This window comes from Oncorhynchus masou, unplaced genomic scaffold (assembly GCF_036934945.1).
Source record: "Oncorhynchus masou masou isolate Uvic2021 unplaced genomic scaffold, UVic_Omas_1.1 unplaced_scaffold_974, whole genome shotgun sequence".
Lineage (NCBI taxonomy): Eukaryota > Metazoa > Chordata > Actinopteri > Salmoniformes > Salmonidae > Oncorhynchus > Oncorhynchus masou.
The window spans coordinates 206950-228461 of NW_027016250.1; the positions used below are offsets into that span (position 1 = coordinate 206950).

Genomic DNA, 21512 nt, shown 5'->3' on the forward strand with positions numbered 1-21512 from the left:
TGATATGTAAATGAGTAGAGCAAATGAAAGTAACTTTCTACTACCGAATGATTATTCCAGACTCTGCTTCTGTTGAGAGAGAAATATAAGGTATGACGACAATTGTTATGTGTATTAATATAGTTGATGATATTATGTTTATTCATATAGTTGATGTTATTGTTATTGTTATTCATATAGTTGATGATATTGTAATGTGTATTCATATAGTTGATGATATTGTTATGTGTATTCATACAGTTGATGATATTGTTATGTGTATTCATATAGTTGATGATAGTGTTATGTGTATTCATATAGTTGATGATATTGTAATGTGTATTCATATAGTTGATGATATTGTTATGTTTATTAATATAGTTGATGATAGTGTTATGTTTATTCATATAGTTGATGATATTGTTATGTGTATTCATATAGTTGATGATATTGTTATGTGTATTAATATAGTTGATGATATTGTTATGTTTATTCATATAGATGGTGACATTGTTATGCGTATTCATATAGTTGATGATATTGTCAACTATATGAATACACACAACAATACCATCAACTATATGAATAGAATGCATGGAAGCGGATCTGAAGAGCACTGGATTTGACACAATGTCTTTTGTGAAGGGGCCTTTTCCGAACATCTGCTAAAAACCTGTATGCTACCCAGCCAGCATAGATGTTATCTGCATATGAGAGTTTGTGAATAGTATAGTTGATGAAATTGTTATGTGTATTCATATATTAGTTCACATGTGTTATGCGTATTCATATAGTTGATGTTATTGTTATGTGTATTCATACAGTTTATGATATTGTTATGTGTTTTCATATAGTTGATGATATTATGTTTATTCATATAGTTGATGATATTGTTATGTTTATTTATATAGTTGACTATCAAGAACTTACACTTCCTCAAAACAGATTGTTTGCATTCATTAGTGACCACTGCAGCAAAACGTTTGGCAACGGATACCTTTCAGGTCACATTGTAGAGCATTTAGAGTAAACTGTTTATGCAACGTTGCAAAACTGTTGGCTGCGGTGTAAACTACTGAATACGGCCCAGGTAGTAGCCTACAATCCGGCTGTTGATGCCTGCCTGATGGTGAAACATGAACGTAACCTGAGAGGTGTACTATGATGCAAGCTGGATATACTGGTTTTCTAAAGTTAGCTTCACATTCCAGCTTAGGCCTCATCCATCAGAATATACAGAGCGCTAGTCATCAGGAAGGTGCTCTCTCAGCAGAACGGAACATATCTCAATGACTTGACATGTTCTGGTTGTGAATTCAGGCTACAAGGTGACAATCCTGCCAGTGATTATTGTAAAATGTGTAGAGAAATTAAACATATGTTGTTATTTTAGTATAGTTTATGGAAGTTAAACACGCAGACCTAACAGCCTATTTCTTCTGGGACAGGTACGTGTCAGTTTAATCGTACAAAATGGATGTGGGAAATTCAAATTCAATATTCATATATCAATGTTTTACATTTCACATTTTGTATGATAAATGTAATTGTATCATAGTTCCACTATAGCATGTGTCAAACTCATTCCAGGGAGTGTCTGCGAGTTTTCGCTCCACCCCTCTACTCGATTGATGAATTAATGTCACTAATTAGTAAGGACCTCCCCTCACCTGGTTGTCTAGGTCTCAAAAACCTGCAGACACTCAGCCCTCTGTGAGTTTGACACCCCTACACTATATTGTAATGATCCTTGCTGTATGAGCCATGTCACAATTCCAGCCATGTAACCCTATTTGCGGCAATGGCGCAATGCGATGCATAGTCCTTTAGTCTCCATGAGCCAAATGGCCGATTGGTGAAGGCCACAGAACAGGGAAGGTTTACAGGTCCATAGGTTTACAGCAGCTGAGAGTTGCTTCATTGTTAAAAACTCAATCATTTGATCACCCTGTTGCACAATACTTAACACTTGTAGTATTTGAGATTTTAAAAGGCTTCTGAAGTTTGTAATTTCCATTTTTCCACTTTAAAAATGTTAATTAATTCTAATCCAAATAATTTTCCTGCGGTGGAAACTGGGTCAAATTAAGATCCTACATCTGTAGAAATATATCTGTCTTTTAAAGTACATGGCTATATCAGGAGGACAGGATTCTCCTTTGACCATTCTTGTTTGACCATTTTACATCTTTTTTTATCTACTGTTGTTTAGGCTTGTTGATTGAGTTCCCTATGAGAAGCTACTTCATCTGCAAGAAAACAGCTGTCCGCACCTGTAACTGTTAGAAGTTCTGTGAACTCCTCATATGACATTCAGAGTAAGTGTGCAGCCTACGCAGTCACAATATAGCTGTTCCAACGGCACATTTCTGGGCAACATTAGAAGTCAGATGAATGTGTTGATTTAAAGGAAAGATGGGCAGACTGGTAGTTCTGGGCGACATACAAACTATTATCAAGTGATAAAGTTAGGTCTCCGTCAGACATTCAATAGACAGTAGGCTTGAGATATGATCCTACATCATGCTGACCAACCCGGGCTCAGTTTCCCGATAACGTCTAAAGATGTAACATGCGTTTCCCAAAACACCATGCAAAGTGGGTCATTGAGGTGTGTCAATACTGATGGGATGGAAAGAAAGGCAACGCTGCTCTAGGATCAACTTTCCATTCAAGGAGAAATGCTCATTAACAGGGATGTATACATTTGTGCACAACATGTGGGAGAAATACGTTTTTTGTGCATATGGATCATTTCTGGAAACTTTTATTTCAGCTCACTTCTATTTTTTTTTAAAATCTGCATTGTTGATTAATTGCTTGAAAGTATGTGTTTCACGATAAGGTCTACCTACACCTGTTGTATTCGGTATATGTGAACAAAAATGTTTGATTTGAAACATGGGAACAACATTTAAAAAATGTTTATATTTTTATCAGTGTCGATATTTCAACTTCATAGTAGGTGGACAGAGAGCTCGAGGCGTAGGGCCACATGGCAGAGGAAGCTCTCCTGAAATCATAGCACACTTGTATTCAATCTTGAGACGGCATATTTAGAATTGTTTTCCTTTTTCTCAAACAGTGATTGTAAGTTAAATGGCTCTTGTAGTTACTGTAGTTATCAAATTTTGGATCCCAAGTTTTTTGTTAATATGTAAAAGTGAGTTGAAAAAGTTGAATTCAAACCCAAAGCAAAGTTGACAAGCCGTTACCACGTGATAAATTACATCCAAAGCTTAGTTAGATCTGCCAGTGGACCCCGCTATGGCTTCCATAACATCGACCTCTATTCTCCTCCATTTCCTCTGTTGCATACTAACCGCACTAACCATACTATTTGTGACGTGAATTGAGAATATAGTATGCTTATTGGTCATAGTATGGATATAGTCAGTATGCTTATTGGTCATAGTATGGATATAGTCAGTATGGATATAGTCAGTATGGGAGTATTAGTCAGTATTGATATAGTCAGTGTGCTTATTGGTCATAGTATGGATATAGTCAGTATGCTTATTGGTCATAGTATGGATATAGTCAGTATGGATATAGTCAGTATGGATAGAGTCAGTATGGATATAGTCAGTATATGTCAGTATGGATTGGTCATAGTATGGATATAGTCAGTATGCTTATAGTCAGTATGGATATAGTCAGTATGGATATAGTCAGTATGGATATAGTCAGTATGGGATATAGTCAGTATGGATAGAGTCAGTATGGATATGATCAGTATGGATAGAGTCAGTATGGATGAGTCAGTATGGATATAGTCAGTATGGATATAGTCAGTATGGATATAGTCAGTATGGATATTGGTCATTGAGTAGTATGGATATAGTCAGTATGGATATAGTCAGTATGCTTATTGGTCATAGTATGGATGGATATAGTCATGGTATGGTCATAGTATGGATCAGTATGGATATTGAGTCATAGTATGGATAGTCAGTATATGGATATAGTCAGTATGGATATAGGATATATAGTCAGTATGCTTATATGGTCATAGTATGGATATAGTCAGTATGTCAGTATGCTTATTGGTATTGGATCAGTCATATGGATATAGTCAGTATGGATATAGTCAGTATGTATGGATATAGTCAGTATGGATATAGTCAGTATGCTTATTGGTCATAGTATGGATATAGTCAGTATGGATATAGTCAGTATGGATATAGTCAGTATGGATATTAGTCATAGTATGGATATAGTCAGTATGGATATTAGTCAGTATGATATAGTCAGTATGGATATAGTCATAGTATGGATATAGTCAGTATGGATATGGTCATAGTATGGATATAGTATGGATATAGTCAGTATGCTTATTGGTCATAGTATGGATATAGTCAGTATGGATATAGTCAGTATGTCAGTATGGATATAGTCAGTATGCAGTATGGATATAGTCAGTATGGTCATAGTATGGATATAGTCAGTATGGATATAGTCATGTATGGATATAGTCAGTATGTATTGGTCATAGTATGGATATAGTCAGTATGGATATAGTCAGTATGGATATAGTCAGTATGGATATAGATATAGTCAGTATGGATATAGTCAGTATGCTTATTGGTCATAGTATGGATATAGTCAGTATGGATATTGGTCAGTATGGATATAGTCAGTATGCTTATTGGTCATAGTATGGATATAGTCAGTATGGAGTATGGATATAGTCAGTATGGATATAGTCAGTATGGATATAGTCATAGTATGGATGGATATAGTATAGTAGTATGGATATGGATATTGGTATAGTATGGATATAGTCAGTATGCTTATTGGTCATAGTATGGATATAGTCAGTATGGATATAGTCAGTATGGATATAGTCAGTATGGATATAGTCAGTATGGATATAGTCAGTATGGATATAGTCAGTATGGATATAGTCAGTATGGCTTATTAGTCATAGTATGGATATAGTCATAGTATGGATATATGCTTATTGGTCATAGTATGGATAGTATGCTTATTGGTCAGTATGGATATAGTCAGTATGGATATAGTCAGTATGCTTATTGGTCATAGTATGGATATAGTCAGTATGATTTATTGGTCATAGTATGGATATAGTCAGTATGGATATGGATGATATAGTCAGTATGGGATATAGTCAGTATGGATATAGTCAGTATGCTTATTGGTCATAGTATGGATATAGTATGGATATAGTTAGTATGGATATAGTCAGTATGCTTATTGGTCATAGTATGGATATATAGTCAGTATGGATATAGTCAGTATGGATATAGTCAGTATGGATATAGTCAGTATGCTTATTGGTCATAGTATGGATATAGTCAGTATGGATATAGTCAGTATGGATATAGTCAGTATGGATATAGTCAGTATGTCATAGTATGGATATATTGGTCATAGTATGGATATAGTCAGTATGCTTATTGGTCATAGTATGGATATAGTCAGTATGCTTATGTCATAGTATGGATATTGGTCATAGTATGGATAGAGTCAGTATGGATATAGTCAGTATGCTTATTAGTCATAGTATGGATATAGTCAGTATGCTTATTGGTCATAGTATGGATATAGTCAGTATGGATATAGTCAGTATGGATATAGTCAGTATGCTTATTGGTCATAGTATGGATATAGTCAGTATGGATATGGTCAGTATGGATATAGTCAGTATGGATATAGTCAGTATGGATATAGTCAGTATGGATATAGTCAGTAGTATGGATGGATAGTCAGTATGGATATAGTCAGTATGGATATAGTCAGTATGCTTATTGGTCATAGTATGGATATAGTCAGTATGCTTATTGGTCATAGTATGGATATAGTCAGTATGGATATAGTCAGTAGTATGGATATAGTCAGTATGGATATAGTCAGTATGCTTATTGGTTATATAGTCATAGTATGGATATAGTCAGTATGGATATAGTCAGTATGCTTATTGGTCATAGTATGGATATAGTCAGTATGGATATTAGTCAGTAGTATGGAGTTAGTAGTATGGATATAGTCAGTATGGATATAGTCAGTATGGATATAGTCAGTATGGATATAGTCAGTATGCTTATTGGTCATAGTATGGATAGTCAGTATGGATATAGTCAGTATGCTTATTGGTCATAGTATGGATATAGTCAGTATGGATATAGTCAGTATGCTTATTGGTATATAGTATGGATATAGTCAGTATGGATATAGTCAGTATGTCATGGATAGTATGGATATAGTCAGATATAGTCAGTATGGATATAGTCAGTATGCTTATTGGTCATAGTATGGATATAGTCAGTATGTATGGATATAGTCATGGTATGCTTATTGGTCATAGTATGGATATAGTCAGTATGGATATAGTCAGTATGGATATAGTCAGTATGGATATAGTCAGTATGGATATGGTATGCTTATTGGTCATAGTATGGATATAGTCAGTATGCTTATTGGTCATAGTATGGATATAGTCAGTATGGATATTGGTCAGTATGGATATAGTCAGTATGGATATAGTCAGTATGGATATAGTCAGTATGGATATAGTCAGTATGGATATAGTCAGTATGGATATAGTCAGTATGCTTATTGGTCATAGTATGGATATAGTCAGTAGCTTATTCATAGTATGGATATAGTCAGTATGGATATAGTCAGTATGCTTATTGGTCATAGTATGGATATAGTCAGTATGGATATAGTCAGTATGCTTATTGGTTATAGTATGGATATAGTAGTATGGATATAGTCAGTATGGATATAGTCAGTATGGATATAGTCAGTATGCTTATTGATATAGTCAGTATGGATATAGTCAGTATGGCTTATTGGTTATAGTATGGATATAGTCAGTATGGATATATATATGGTCAGTAGTATGGATATAGTCAGTAGTATGGTCATAGTATGGATATAGTCAGTATGGATATTGGTCAGTAGTATGGATATAGTCAGTATGGATATAGTCAGTATGCTTATTGGTCATAGTATGATATAGATATAGTCAGTATGGATATAGTCAGTATGCTTATTGGTCATAGTATGGATATAGTCAGTATGGATATATTGGTCATAGTATGGATATAGTCAGTATGGATATAGTCAGTATGGATATAGTCAGTATCAGTCAGTATGCTTATGGATATTGGTATATAGTATGGATATAGTCAGTATGCAGTATTGGTCATAGTATGGATATAGTCAGTGTGCTTATTGGTCATAGTATGGATATAGTCAGTATGCTTATTGGTCATAGTATGGATATAGTCAGTATGCTTATTGGTCACAGTATGGATATAGTCAGTATGGATATAGTCAGTATGCTTATTGGTCATAGTATGGATATAGTCAGTATGTATAGTTATTAGTCATAGTATGGATATAGTCAGTATGGATATAGTCAGTATGCTTATTGGTCATAGTATGGATATAGTCAGTATGCTTATTGGTCATAGTATGGATATAGTCAGTATGGATATAGTCAGTATGCTTATTGGTCATAGTATGGATATAGTCAGTATGGATATAGTCAGTATGGATATAGTCAGTATGGATATAGTCAGTATGCTTATTGGTCATAGTATGGATATAGTCAGTATGCTTATTGGTCATAGTATGGATATAGTCAGTATGGATATAGTCAGTATGGATATAGTCAGTATGGATATAGTCAGTATGCTTATTGGTCATAGTATGGATATAGTCAGTATGCTTATTGGTCATAGTATGGATATAGTCAGTATGCTTATTGGTCATAGTATGGATATAGTCAGTATGGATATAGTCAGTATGCTTATTGGTCATAGTATGGATATAGTCAGTATGCTTATTGGTCATAGTATGGATATAGTCAGTATGGATATAGTCAGTATGGATATAGTCAGTATGCTTATTGGTCATAGTATGGATATAGTCAGTATGGATATAGTCATAGTATGGATATAGTCAGTATGGATGGTATGGTAGTATATGGATATAGTCAGTATGGATATAGTCATAGTATGGATATAGTCAGTATGGATATAGTCAGTATGGATATAGTCAGTATGGATATGTATGCTTAGTCATAGTATGGATATAGTCAGTATGCTTATTGGTCATAGTATGGATATAGTCAGTATGGATATAGTCAGTATGGATATAGTCAGTATGGATATAGTCAGTATGTCTTATTGTATGGATATAGTATGGATATAGTCAGTATGGATATAGTCAGTATGCTTATTGGTCATAGTATGGATATAGTCAGTATGGATATAGTCAGTATGGTATTGGTTATAGTATGGATATAGTCAGTATGGATATGGTCAGTATGGATATAGTCAGTATGGATATAGTCAGTATGCTTATTGGTCATAGTATGGATATAGTCAGTATGCTTATTGGTTATGGTCATAGTATGGATATAGTCAGTATGGATATAGTATGGATATAGTCAGTATGGATATAGTCAGTATGGATATTGGTCATAGTATGGATATAGTCAGTATGCTTATTGGTCATAGTATGGATATAGTCAGTATGGATATAGTCAGTATGGATATAGTCAGTATGGATATAGTCAGTATGCTTATTGGTATTGGTCATAGTATGGATATAGTCAGTATGCTTATTGGTCATAGTATGGATATAGTCAGTATGGATATAGTCAGTATGCTTATTGGTCATAGTATGGATATAGTCAGTATGGATATAGTCAGTATGCTTATTGGTCATATATGTCAGTATGCTTATTGGTCAGTATGGATATAGTCAGTATATGGATATAGTCAGTATGGATATAGTCAGTATGCTTATTGGTTATATGGTATGTATGGATATAGTCAGTATGCTTATTGGTCATAGTATGGATATAGTCAGTATGCTTATTGGTCATAGTATGGATATAGTCAGTATGGCTTATTGGTCATAGTATGGTCAGTATGGATATAGTCAGTATGGATATAGTCAGTATGGATATAGTCAGTATGGATATAGTCAGTATGGATATAGTCAGTATGGATATAGTCAGTATGGATATTGGTCATAGTATGGATATAGTCAGTAGTATGGATATAGTCAGTATGATATATTGGTCATAGTATGGATATAGTCAGTATGGATATAGTCAGTATGGATATAGTCAGTATGCTTATTGGTCATAGTATGGATATAGTCAGTATGGATATAGTCAGTATGGATATAGTCAGTATGGATATAGTCAGTATGGATATAGTCAGTATGGATATAGTCAGTATGCTTATTGGTCATAGTATGGATATAGTCAGTATGCTTATTGGTCATAGTATGGATATAGTCAGTATGGATATAGTCAGTATGGATATAGTCAGTATGCTTATTGGTCATAGTATGGATATAGTCAGTATGGATATAGTCAGTATGCTTATTGGTCATAGTATGGATATAGTCAGTATGCTTATTGGTCATAGTATGGATATAGTCAGTATGGATATAGTCAGTATGCTTATATGGATATAGTAGTATGGATATAGTCAGTATGGATATAGTCAGTATGGATATAGTCAGTATGGATATAGTCAGTATGCTTATTGGTCATAGTATGGATATAGTCAGTATGGATATAGTCAGTATGGATATAGTCAGTATGGATATAGTCAGTATGCTTATTGGTCATAGTATGGATATAGTCAGTATGCTTATTGGTCATAGTATGGATATAGTCAGTATGGATATAGTCAGTATGGATATAGTCAGTATGGATATAGTCAGTATGGATATAGTCAGTATGCTTATTGGTCATAGTATGGATATAGTCAGTATGGATATAGTCAGTATGGATATAGTCAGTATGCTTATTGGTCATAGTATGGATATAGTCAGTATGCTTATTGGTTATAGTATGGATATAGTCAGTATGGATATATATAGTATATGGTATAGTCAGTATGGATATAGTCAGTATGCTTATTGGTCATAGTATGGATATAGTCAATATGCTTATTGGTTATAGTATGGATATAGTCAGTATGCTTATTGGTCATAGTATGGATATAGTCAGTATGGATATAGTCAGTATGCTTATATGGATCATAGTATGGATATAGTCATGTCTTATTAGTCAGTATTATAGTATGGATATAGTCAGTATGGATATTGGTCATAGTATGGATATAGTCAGTATGTATGCTTATTGGTAGTATGGATATATAGTATGGATATAGTCAGTATGCTTATTGGTCATAGTATGGATATAGTCAGTATGGATATAGTCAGTATGGATATAGTCAGTATGGATATAGTCAGTATGCTTATTGGTCATAGTATGGATATAGTCAGTATGCTTATTGGTCATAGTATGGATATAGTCAGTATGGATATAGTCAGTATGGATATAGTCAGTATGGATATAGTCAGTATGGATATAGTCAGTATGGATATAGTCAGTATGCTTATTGGTCATAGTATGGATATAGTCAGTATGCTTATTGGTCATAGTTGGTAGTATGGATATGGAGTATGCTTAGTCAGTATGGATATAGTCAGTATGCTTATTGGTCATAGTATGGATATAGTCAGTATGCTTATTGGTCATAGTATGGATATAGTCAGTATGGATATAGTCAGTATGGATATAGTCAGTATGCTTATTGGTCATAGTATGGATATAGTCAGTATGCTTATTGGTCATAGTATGGATATAGTCAGTATGCTTATTGGTCATAGTATGGATATAGTCAGTATGGATATAGTCAGTATGCTTATTGGTCATAGTATGGATATAGTCAGTATGCTTATTGGTCATAGTATGGATATAGTCAGTATGGAGTATGGATATAGTCAGTATGCTTATTGGTCATAGTATGGATATAGTCAGTATGGATATAGTCAGTATGGATATAGTCAGTATGCTTATTGGTTATAGTATGGATATAGTCAGTATGGATATAGTCAGTATGGATATAGTCAGTATGGATATAGTCAGTATGCTTATTGGTCATAGTATGGATATAGTCATGGATATTGGTCATAGTATGGATATATGTATGGATATAGTCAGTATGGATATAGTCAGTATGGATATAGTCAGTATGGATATAGTCAGTATGCTTATTGGTCATAGTATGGATATAGTCAGTATGCTTATTGGTATATGGTCAGTCAGTATGCTTATTGGTCATAGTATGGATATAGTCAGTATGCTTATTGGTCATAGTATGGATATAGTCAGTATGGATATTGGTCATAGTATGGATATAGTCAGTATGGATATTAGTCAGTATGGATATAGTCAGTATGGATTAGTCATATGGATATAGTCAGTATGCTTATTGGTCATCAGTATGGATATAGTCAGTATGCTTATTGGTCATAGTATGGATATAGTCAGTATGGATATAGTCAGTATATAGTCAGTAGTATGGTCATAGTATGGATATAGTCAGTATGGATATAGTCAGTATGCTTATTGGTCATAGTATGGATATGTCAGTATGGATATAGTCAGTATGGATATAGTCAGTATGGATATAGTCAGTATGCTTATTGGTCAGTATGGATATAGTCAGTATGGATATAGTCAGTATGGATATAGTCAGTATGCTTATTGGTCATAGTATGGATATAGTCAGTATGCTTATTGGTCATAGTATGGATATAGTCAGTATGCTTATTGGTCATTGGTAGTATGGATATAGAGTATAGTCAGTATGGATATAGTCAGTATGCTTATTGGTCAGTATGGATATAGTCAGTATGCTTATTGGTCATAGTATGGATATAGTCAGTATGGATATAGTCAGTATGCTTAGTAGTATGGATATAGTCAGTATGGATATAGTCAGTATGGATATAGTCAGTATGGATATAGTCAGTATGCTTATTGGTCATAGTATGGATAGTATGCTTAGTCAGTATGCTTATTGGTCATAGTATGGATATAGTCAGTATGGATATAGTCAGTATGGATATAGTCATAGTATGGATATAGTCAGTATGCTTATTGGTCATAGTATGGATATAGTCAGTATGGATATAGTCAGTATGGATATAGTCAGTATGGATATAGTCAGTATGCTTATGGATATAGTCAGTATGCTTATTGGTCATAGTATGGATATAGTCAGTATGGATATAGTCAGTATGCTTATTGGTCATAGTATGGATATAGTCAGTATGGATATATGCTTATTGGTCAGTATGGATATAGTCAGTATGGATATAGTCAGTATGCTTATGGATATAGTCAGTATGGATATAGTATGCTTATTATGTATGGATATAGTAGTATGGTATTGGTAGTATGGATATAGTCAGTATGCTTATTGGTCATAGTATGGATATAGTCAGTATGGATATAGTCAGTATGGATATAGTCAGTATGCTTATTGGTCATAGTATGGATATAGTCAGTATGCTTATTGGTTATAGTATGGATATAGTCAGTATGGATATAGTCATTGGTCATGGATGGATAGTCAGTATGGATATAGTCAGTATGGATATAGTCAGTGCTGGATATAGTCAGTATGCTTATTGGTCATAGTATGGATATAGTCAGATATGGATGCTTATAGTCAGTATGGATATAGTCAGTATGCTTATTGGTCATAGTATGGATATAGTCAGTAGATATCAGTATGGATATTATATGGTTATAGTATGGATATAGTCAGTATGGATATAGTCAGTATGGATATAGTCAGTATGCTTATTGGTCATAGTATGGATATAGTCAGTATGCTTATTGGTCATAGTATGGATATAGTCAGTATGGATATAGTCAGTATGGATATATTGGTCATAGTATGGATATGCTTATTGGTCATAGTATGGATATAGTCAGTATGGATATAGTCATATGCTTATGGATGGATAGTCAGTATGCTTATTGGTCATAGTATGGATATAGTCAGTATGGTATAGTCAGTATTATAGTGTATGCTTATTTCATAGTATGGATATAGTCAGTATGCTTATTGGTCATAGTATGGATATAGTCAGTATGCTTATTGGTCATAGTATGGATATAGTCAGTATGCTTATTGGTTATAGTATGGATATAGTCAGTATGGATATAGTCAGTATGGATATAGTATGCTTATTGGTCATAGTATGGATATAGTCAGTATGGTCATAGTATGGATATAGTATTGGTCATAGTATGGATATAGTCAGTATGGATATAGTCAGTATGCTTATTGGTCATAGTATGGATATAGTCAGTATGCTTATTGGTTATAGTATGGATATAGTCAGTCAGTATGGATATAGTCAGTATGGATATAGTCAGTATGCTTATTGGTGGATATAGTATGGATATAGTCAATATCAGTATGGATATAGTGGTTATTGGTCATTATGGATATAGTCAGTATGCTTATTGGTCAGTAGTATGGATATAGTCAGTATGCTTATTGGTCAGTATGGATATAGTCAGTATGGATAGTCAGTATGCTTATTGGTCATAGTATGGATATAGTCAGTATGCTTATTGGTTATAGTATGGATATAGTCAGTATGGATATTAGTCAGTATAGTATGGATATAGTCAGTATGCTTATTGGATATAGTCAGTATGGATATAGTAGTATGGTATCAGTATGGATATAGTCAGTATGCTTATTGGTCATAGATATGGATATAGTCAGTATGGATATAGTCAGTATGCTTATGGATATAGTAGTATGGATATAGTCAGTATGCTTATTGGTCATAGTATGGATATAGTCAGTATGCTTATTGGTTATAGTATGGATATAGTCAGTATGGATATAGTCAGTAGTATGGTCATTATGGATATAGTCAGTATGGTCATAGTATGGATATAGTCAGTATGCTTATTGGTCATAGTATGGATATAGTCAGTATGGATATAGTCAGTATGGATATAGTCAGTATGGATATAGTCAGTATGGATATAGTCAGTATGGATATAGTCAGTATGCTTATTGGTCATAGTATGGATATAGTCAGTATGGATATAGTCAGTATGGATATAGTCAGTATGCTTATTGGTCATAGTATGGATATAGTCAGTATGGATATAGTCAGTATGGATATGGATAGTCAGTATGGATATAGTCAGTATGCTTATTGGTCATAGTATGGATATAGTCAGTATGGCTCAGATATTGGTGGATATAGTATGGATATAGTCAGTATGGATATAGTCAGTATGCTTATTGGTCATAGTATGGATATAGTCAGTATGCTTAGTATGGTTATAGTATGGATATAGTCAGTATGGATATAGTCAGTATGGATATAGTCAGTATGGATATAGTCAGTATGGATATAGTCAGTATGGATATAGTCAGTATGCTTATTGGTCATAGTATGGATATAGTCAGTATGGATATAGTCAGTATGGATATAGTCAGTATGCTTATTGGTCATAGTATGGATATAGTCAGTATGTCTTATTGGTCATAGTATGGATATAGTCAGTATGGATATGGTCATAGTATGGATATAGTATGGTCATAGTATGGATATAGTCAGTATGCTTATTGGTCATAGTATGGATATAGTCAGTATGCTTATTGGTCATAGTATGGATATAGTCAGTATGGATATAGTCAGTATGCTTATTGGTCATAGTATGGATATAGTCAGTATGGATATAGTCAGTATGGATATAGTCAGTATGGATATAGTCAGTATGGATATAGTCAGTATGCTTATTGGTCATAGTATGGATATAGTCAGTATGGATATAGTCAGTATGCCAGAAGTTCCCGGATGTCGTACTACATTTCGCCAAAATACGAAGAATACATGCAGGGGACACTATTTCTATACTTTTCGGGCCCACAATTCTTCAGAAAATGGCAGTGGTTTCACAACGTTTTCAGATTTGAAGAAAATAAGCAGCTGAATTCTGACGAGAACAGATACAAATTCATTGCTTTAACTAATTATGACAAATGTTAAGAAAATGTTGAGCAATGTAATAAAGTAATGACTTTTCAAATAAGTTAAGTTGCACGTTATGTTGGCTGACAATTTGTTAGCTACACTATCCTTACGAATCGCATAGCATGACAGCAGTATGTACCTGTATGTTAGCTACTTACCTAATGTTAGTTGGCTACTAATACTGTACATTGAACTTGCCAGGCAGTACATCAACTATCTGCTATCTAACTACTCAACGTTTATTGACTTGGTTATTCACATCATTCTTAGCTAAGTGGTATAGTCGTTGTGCATTTCAATGGGCATTGTTAATTCTGGCTATCTACTCTGATTTCAGAGCACTCTCACGCAGAATAACTGATGAATTTACTTATGGCCAGTGTCAGTAAACGTGTGCAAAAAAGAGTGTAATTAAATTGTTGCTAGCAGCACAGTTACAGTCACCAACGCTCTGGATAACATTAAAATAGCCTAACCAGCTCTGCTAGGGTGAGGTAAAAAATGGTCAGAGTGAGGTGTTCTCTCATTTGTGTCTGGAAGTAGCTAGCCAATGTTAGCCAGTTAGCTTGGGTGCTTGACTGCCGTTAAAGGCTCGGATCAACTCGACTCGTCGGCCAGAGTGTCAAGTGTGCGCTCTGAATGCTCAGAGAGCAAAACTCTCTGAATTTACAAACTGACAATCTGACAATGCTCTGGATTGACGAGCACACTCCAGCACTCCAGATTGAATTTACGAACACCCCCGAAATCATAAAATGTTTAGCTAGTCATTTGTTATGATAGCAAGCTAGCAAGAGATTGCATAGCAACAACATCAACTTCCGGTAGACGGGCGAAGTTCTAGTACGCTCAACTGAAAGGTTACTGTTCGTTTATAGTATAATAAAATGAACTAATAGTAATTATGTAGTATACAGTATGTCAGTATGGGTATTCGAACACAGCTTTAGTCTAGATATTCTTCTCCATTTCTCACCTGACTGGTGTCTCTGCCTATAGAGTCGTGAGTGAGTTTCTTGTCTTGTGGAGGCACAGGATCAAATCCCCCTATAGATATTTTGGAATAGTTTTCTTTGAAACACTGACTACATTATATTTCAAACTTTTAAATAATGAGTTTCTATAAACATAGACTGTTGGGTCTTTTATTTAACACCCTAAATCATGCAATGGAGCCACTGTCATTTTTAAATGTTTTGTTTGTAACAAAAGATCTAGTTTCGAAGTAACATTACCACGTTATCATTGATGTTTGATCACATGCTTTTTCAAACCATGTGTTGCAAAATGTAGGAGATCCCACTAATTTCTCCCTGGTCAAGCTGCTTTTTTCGAAGCAAAGTCTCTTTCAAGCACTGACCTCTACTGGACACCTTATTTACACATTTAGTTCATGTCTTCCAGCTTGTAGAGACTGAATGGCTCAGCAGGTAGGGACAGGGATCTGGATCAGATATCAGCATAGGCACATGATAGGCACTAGATTGAATCCTGGCTATGGTTGGAAAAATGTTTATCTGTGAAACCACGCTATCTTCCTGTTGTTGTTTAAATAACTTGTTTTATTTAGTGTAGCCTGTGATAATCTTTTTTCTCTCCGGCATCCTAAATAATATCACGGATGCTTTTGAAAAAATTGTGAACATGGAGGCAAAAAGGATGTGAACTAACAAGAACACCTATCCATTGCGCCACAACGTTTTGATGGATTCATTGGGAAAACAATTCTACATTAACATTGAACATGCTGATATTTATTCCTGACCAGAAGTTGTCCCTAATGTACACTGTGTTAAACGCTCAGAGTAATGAACCATTTCTCAACACTATTTGGTGAAAGCCCCAAACGGTTCTGAAAGCCTCGGTTTCCCATCACTAGTGGACAACCCATGAATGTCTTTGAGAAACCTTCCTAAAACCACCTGTTTCGTCTCGGTTGTTGTTACTGACCAGTGGTGGTCGGTGCCATTTAAGATGAGGGAGGATGATTTGATTTTTTATGAATATGGCCTTATTTATATTACAGCGTATTACGGCAATTCATATTCCATTCACCCAGCTCAATGTAACGTTGATAGGTTTAGGCTACTACATTATACTAGAGTTTTCCCTGTACCCATCATGAGGTTGCTACAGCCTAGCAGGTCGAGAGAGTTTTGAGTAATCAAGGTGACAGACAGACACATGGACAGACAGTGACACATTCAATACCACGTTGCATACTCTTGCCTGCATCTAGCTGATCTAGGGTGTAATCACTAGTCCAACAGTTACAAATGAGAGTTTCTATTGGACAAATTCAATCTCTGTTTTGTTCCATTTGCTTCCGTTTAAGAAACGTTTTTCAACATAATCTGCTAAAACCCCTGGATCACACGCAAACACAGTTCACTTTCATAGCAGCCACATACAAACCGCTCGTTGTATATATAATTCCTTCTTGCATCTATTTATGCGCTCTCTTCCTCTCACCTTTTCTCTTTGCTTGTGGACTTCTGTGCACAATATCGAACAAACCTTTTCAAGCCAAACCTTCATATCATGACCACTAACCACGACACACAGCCTACATCAATTGTCAAGTCATAGTCAACATAGCTACTAGAACTAACGTGTTAGTAAGCCCACTACAATCATGCAGTACAGTGATAAGTTAGCAGCAAGCAGTTTAGCAGTTACACTGGCGAGCCCCGGTGACAACAAATTAATAAAGCCAAAAGCTTACCTTGACTTGGAAGACTTCCAGTGTTGGGTAGCCATAGTCAGCTTGCTAAAATAGCACCCTTCTCTGTTTGAGCTGGGTGTTTGAGTAGGCTAAATTAGCTAGCTGCATTTGATGCTAGCTAAGTAAGTGAAAGTGAAAAATATATACTATGAAATATAAATAATTCTGTCACTCTCTCTCTTGCTTCGTCATTTTGGAAGAAATTAATTTGTTCAATACTGTTCAACTATTGTCTTTCTCTTTCTTTGAGTGAACTATTTACCACAATTTATGCTGAAAATGATAACTTCTTTAATCTTTCACTATTTTTATTTTTATGAAATTCACTGAGGAGGATAGACCTCCCCTTCCTCCTTTGAGGAGCCTCCACTATTAGTGACTCTTTGTTAGTTACCTCTTCCGTTTGAGCACCAATTTTTGTTATTTCTTGTTAGGGAACATAGCATTACCATGGAGAAGAGATATCAATCAAAACTACATGTTCATGTGATTTCATTAAATCACCTGACTGTTTGGATATAATGAATAAAAGAGAACAATAGACATTTGATAATTAGTTGTCACCGTGTTAACCAGAACCAACATGCCTGATCTCTGTTTAGGGGTCAGTGATCTAAAATGAGTCTGGGGCCCTGCTTCTAAAATGAGTCTCCCTGGGGAACATGACACCAAAGCTAAGAGGTGAGATGAACATTTAAAAAAAAAAAATTTGGTTGGTGACTGTAACTGGTTTGGTTGGTGACTGCGTTGGTGACTGTAACTGTGCTGCTGGCAACAATTTAATTATGATTTTTTTTTGCCAACGTTTACCGAGCGTTACGACATTGGGCAGTTATTGTGTTTAGCGTTACGACATTGGGCAGTTATTGTGTTGAGCGTTAGGAAATTGGTCAGTTATTGTGTTGAGCGTTAGGACATTGGGCAGTTATTGTGTTGAGCGTTAGGACATTGGGCACGACATTGGGCAGTTATTGTGTTTAGCGTAACGACATTGGGCAGTTATTGTGTTGAGCGTTAGGAAATTGGTCAGTTATTGTGTTGAGCGTTAGGACATTGGGCAGTTATTGTGTTGAGCGTTAGGACATTGGGCAGTTATTCTGCCCTCTGGCTCACTGAGACGAGAGCGCTCTAATAGTTTAAAACCATCTGCTATAATTTTCTCTTTAAACAGTTATTCAAGAAGATCTAAATTTTCGTAGGCTATTTGTGATTGAGAACAATCAAATAATTGGCATGCAGATGCAGTTTCCCTGGTAAAACATGAAAAATGACAGTACTGATGGCCTTGAAATTAGCTATGTCTAACTTGGTGTCTAAGGGTATTAGAAATATAAAAACAAATTAAGAGATGTTATTGTGGGCAGAGGCAGACGTTGCAATTGGAGGATGCATTTGATGCATCTTCTATAACAGGGCTCTCCAATCCTGTTCCTGGAGAGCTGCCATCCTGTAGGTTTTCTGATTCAAATAATTAGTTGGTTTGTAAGATTAATCAGGTTAGCTGCAGTTGGGGTTGGAGTGAAACCCTACAGGAGGGGAGCACTGCAGGAACAGGGTTGGATGGGCTGGCTATTCATTATGTCAATTACGTCATAATGATGGGCTGGCTATTCAATAGGCTGTATCTATCTGTACAAACTTGAGGAAAGTATGACGTAATTGACATATTTTTATTGTGCTCCCTCACCTAAAAAAAATACACCTCTGCTTATTTTGGGCTCCCGAGTGGCGCAGCGGTCTATTGCACTGCATCTCTGTGCTAGAGGCGTCACTACAGACCCTGGTTCGATCCGGCCGTGATCGGGAGTCCCATAGGGCGGCGCACAATTTGCCAAGCGTTATCCAGGTTAGGGGAGGGTTTGGCCGGGGTAGGCCATCATTGAAAGTAAGAATGTGTTCTTAAACTGACTTGCCTAGTTAACTAAAGGTTAAATAAATTTATAAAATTATTATGCCGAACGACCTGATGGACTCCATTGGAAATGTTCTGAAAAATATCAGGCCTAGGCTACATGCTCTGTCCTGCTACTGTTATGCATATAACATTATGGGAACTGATCTGAACAGGTTGGTCATCCATGATATGTAGCTATAACTGAGGTATAGACCTCGATCTGCATGTAACGAACAATCTGCTATTATACATTATAAGGTAGCCTAGTTTACATAATATAACATCTCTTACTTATTGCAAAAAGCCTTTCTGAATGGATCAATCAAGCCCATTTTATCCCTTCTGTCCACATTCTCAGATACGTTTAGAAAAGAAACGATTGAAAGACAATAAATAGCCTACTTTTAATGAATAAAAATAAGTGTGAGAAATGGCCTTGTGTTTCCCCACTGTCTATAACAAAAAGTGACTTATTATTATTATTGACTGTTACCATGGAGAAGAGATGTCACAACTACATGTTAGTGTGATTGAATTTAATCACCTGACTGTTTCGATATGTCTGTTAGTAAATGTTTTATTTCTCAAAGAGATAATGAATACATAAGATTAATTGACATTCAAGAATTGTTGTCAGTGTTAACCACAACCAACATGCTGGATCTCTGTTTAGGGCTCAGTGCTATAAAATGAGTCTCTCTGTGGAGAGAGAGGAGGGGGTCCCTGCCTCTAAAATGAGTCTCTCTGGGGAACATGACACCGAAGCTAAGAGGTGAGATGACAATTTTGCTTAAGATTTATTATGTTTATTTCCAAAACACTCTATCCATATTTTTTTTAACATAGCTTTTTTATTTAGAAATGATATTACTGTAAGGGGTGTGTACTGGCGGCAGAGAAGTCAGACGCAGGAGAGCAAAAACTGTGTTTCCTAACAGAGCAGTTTAATAACAAAAAACCCCACCGGAAAACAGTACAATCAAATAATGTGTACATAACCCGACGCACACCAGGACAGATGTGCACAAACACTTACAATAAACAACCACTGACAAAGACATGAGGGGAACAGAGGTTTAAATACACAACATGTAATTGATGGGATTGGAACCAGGTGTGATGGAAGATAAGACAAAACCAGAGGAAAATGAAAAGAGGATCAGCGATGGCGAGAAGGTCGGGGACTTCGACCGCCAAACGAACAAGGACCAACTTCGGCGGAAGTCGTGACAGTACCCTACCCCCCCCCCAGCTCCAGACAACCCGGAGGGCGAGGCGCAGGGCGATCCAGACAAAGACGGTGGAACTCCTGCAGCATAGATGGGTCCAACACGTCCTCGACCGGAACCCAGCACCTCTCCTCTGGGCCGCCTCGAATGGAGTGAACGGAGTACGCCTGATGCCATGGCGCCAGAACTGGCTGGTACCCCAGTACGCACTGGAAGGGAGAGAGGTTAGTGGAGGAGGAGCGGAGCGAGTTCTGTGCCATCTCGGCTCAGGGCACGAACGCCGCCCACTCCCCTGGCCAGGACAGGCAATAGGACCACAGAAACCTACCCACATCCTGGTTCACTCTCTCCACCTGCCCATTACTCTCGGGGTGAAACCCTGAAGTAAGACTGATCAAGACACCCAGACTTTCCATGAACGCCTTCCAGACCCTAGATGTGAACTGGGGAACCGATCAGACACTATATCCTCAAGCACCCCGTTGTGCCAGAAGACATGTGTAAACAAGGCCTACTTAACTATACCTCACAGTGATCAGATTCAGCCCCCGATTGTCAATACATGGGTCCAGATCTCCCTCCTCCTTCTTCACAAAACAGAAACTCGAGGAGGTGGGTGAAGTGGAGGACCGAATGTACCCCTGACACAGTGATTCAGAGACATATGTTTCCATAGCCTCTGTCTCCGCCTGTGAGAGGGCATTCACGTGACTCCTGGGAAGTGCAGCGTCTACCAGGAGATTTATCGCACAATCGACCCGTCAATGAGGTGGTCATTGAGTCGCCTTCCTTTTAGAGAAGGCGAGAGACAAATCGA

At 36.2% G+C, this 21512-nt stretch overlaps 1 protein-coding gene across 8 annotated transcripts in view; it reads left to right on the forward strand.

Moving 5' to 3' along the window:
- The window catches only part of LOC135538508 (NACHT, LRR and PYD domains-containing protein 3-like), a 38099-nt gene continuing 16587 nt past the window's right edge, over positions 1-21512 (forward strand). For 3 of the 8 annotated variants that reach the window (XM_064964397.1, XM_064964401.1, XM_064964404.1), the window contains exons 1-4: positions 1-90; positions 2192-2297; positions 18175-18253; positions 20140-20238. In XM_064964397.1, coding sequence (XP_064820469.1) covers positions 18216-18253; positions 20140-20238 — 137 coding nt within the window. In that variant the 5' untranslated portion in view covers positions 1-90; positions 2192-2297; positions 18175-18215. Of the gene's footprint in view, positions 91-856; positions 1428-2191; positions 2298-18174; positions 18254-20139; positions 20239-21512 lie in introns of those variants that run through there. The other 5 variants (XM_064964398.1, XM_064964400.1, XM_064964399.1 and 2 more) reach the window with 5 other exon arrangements.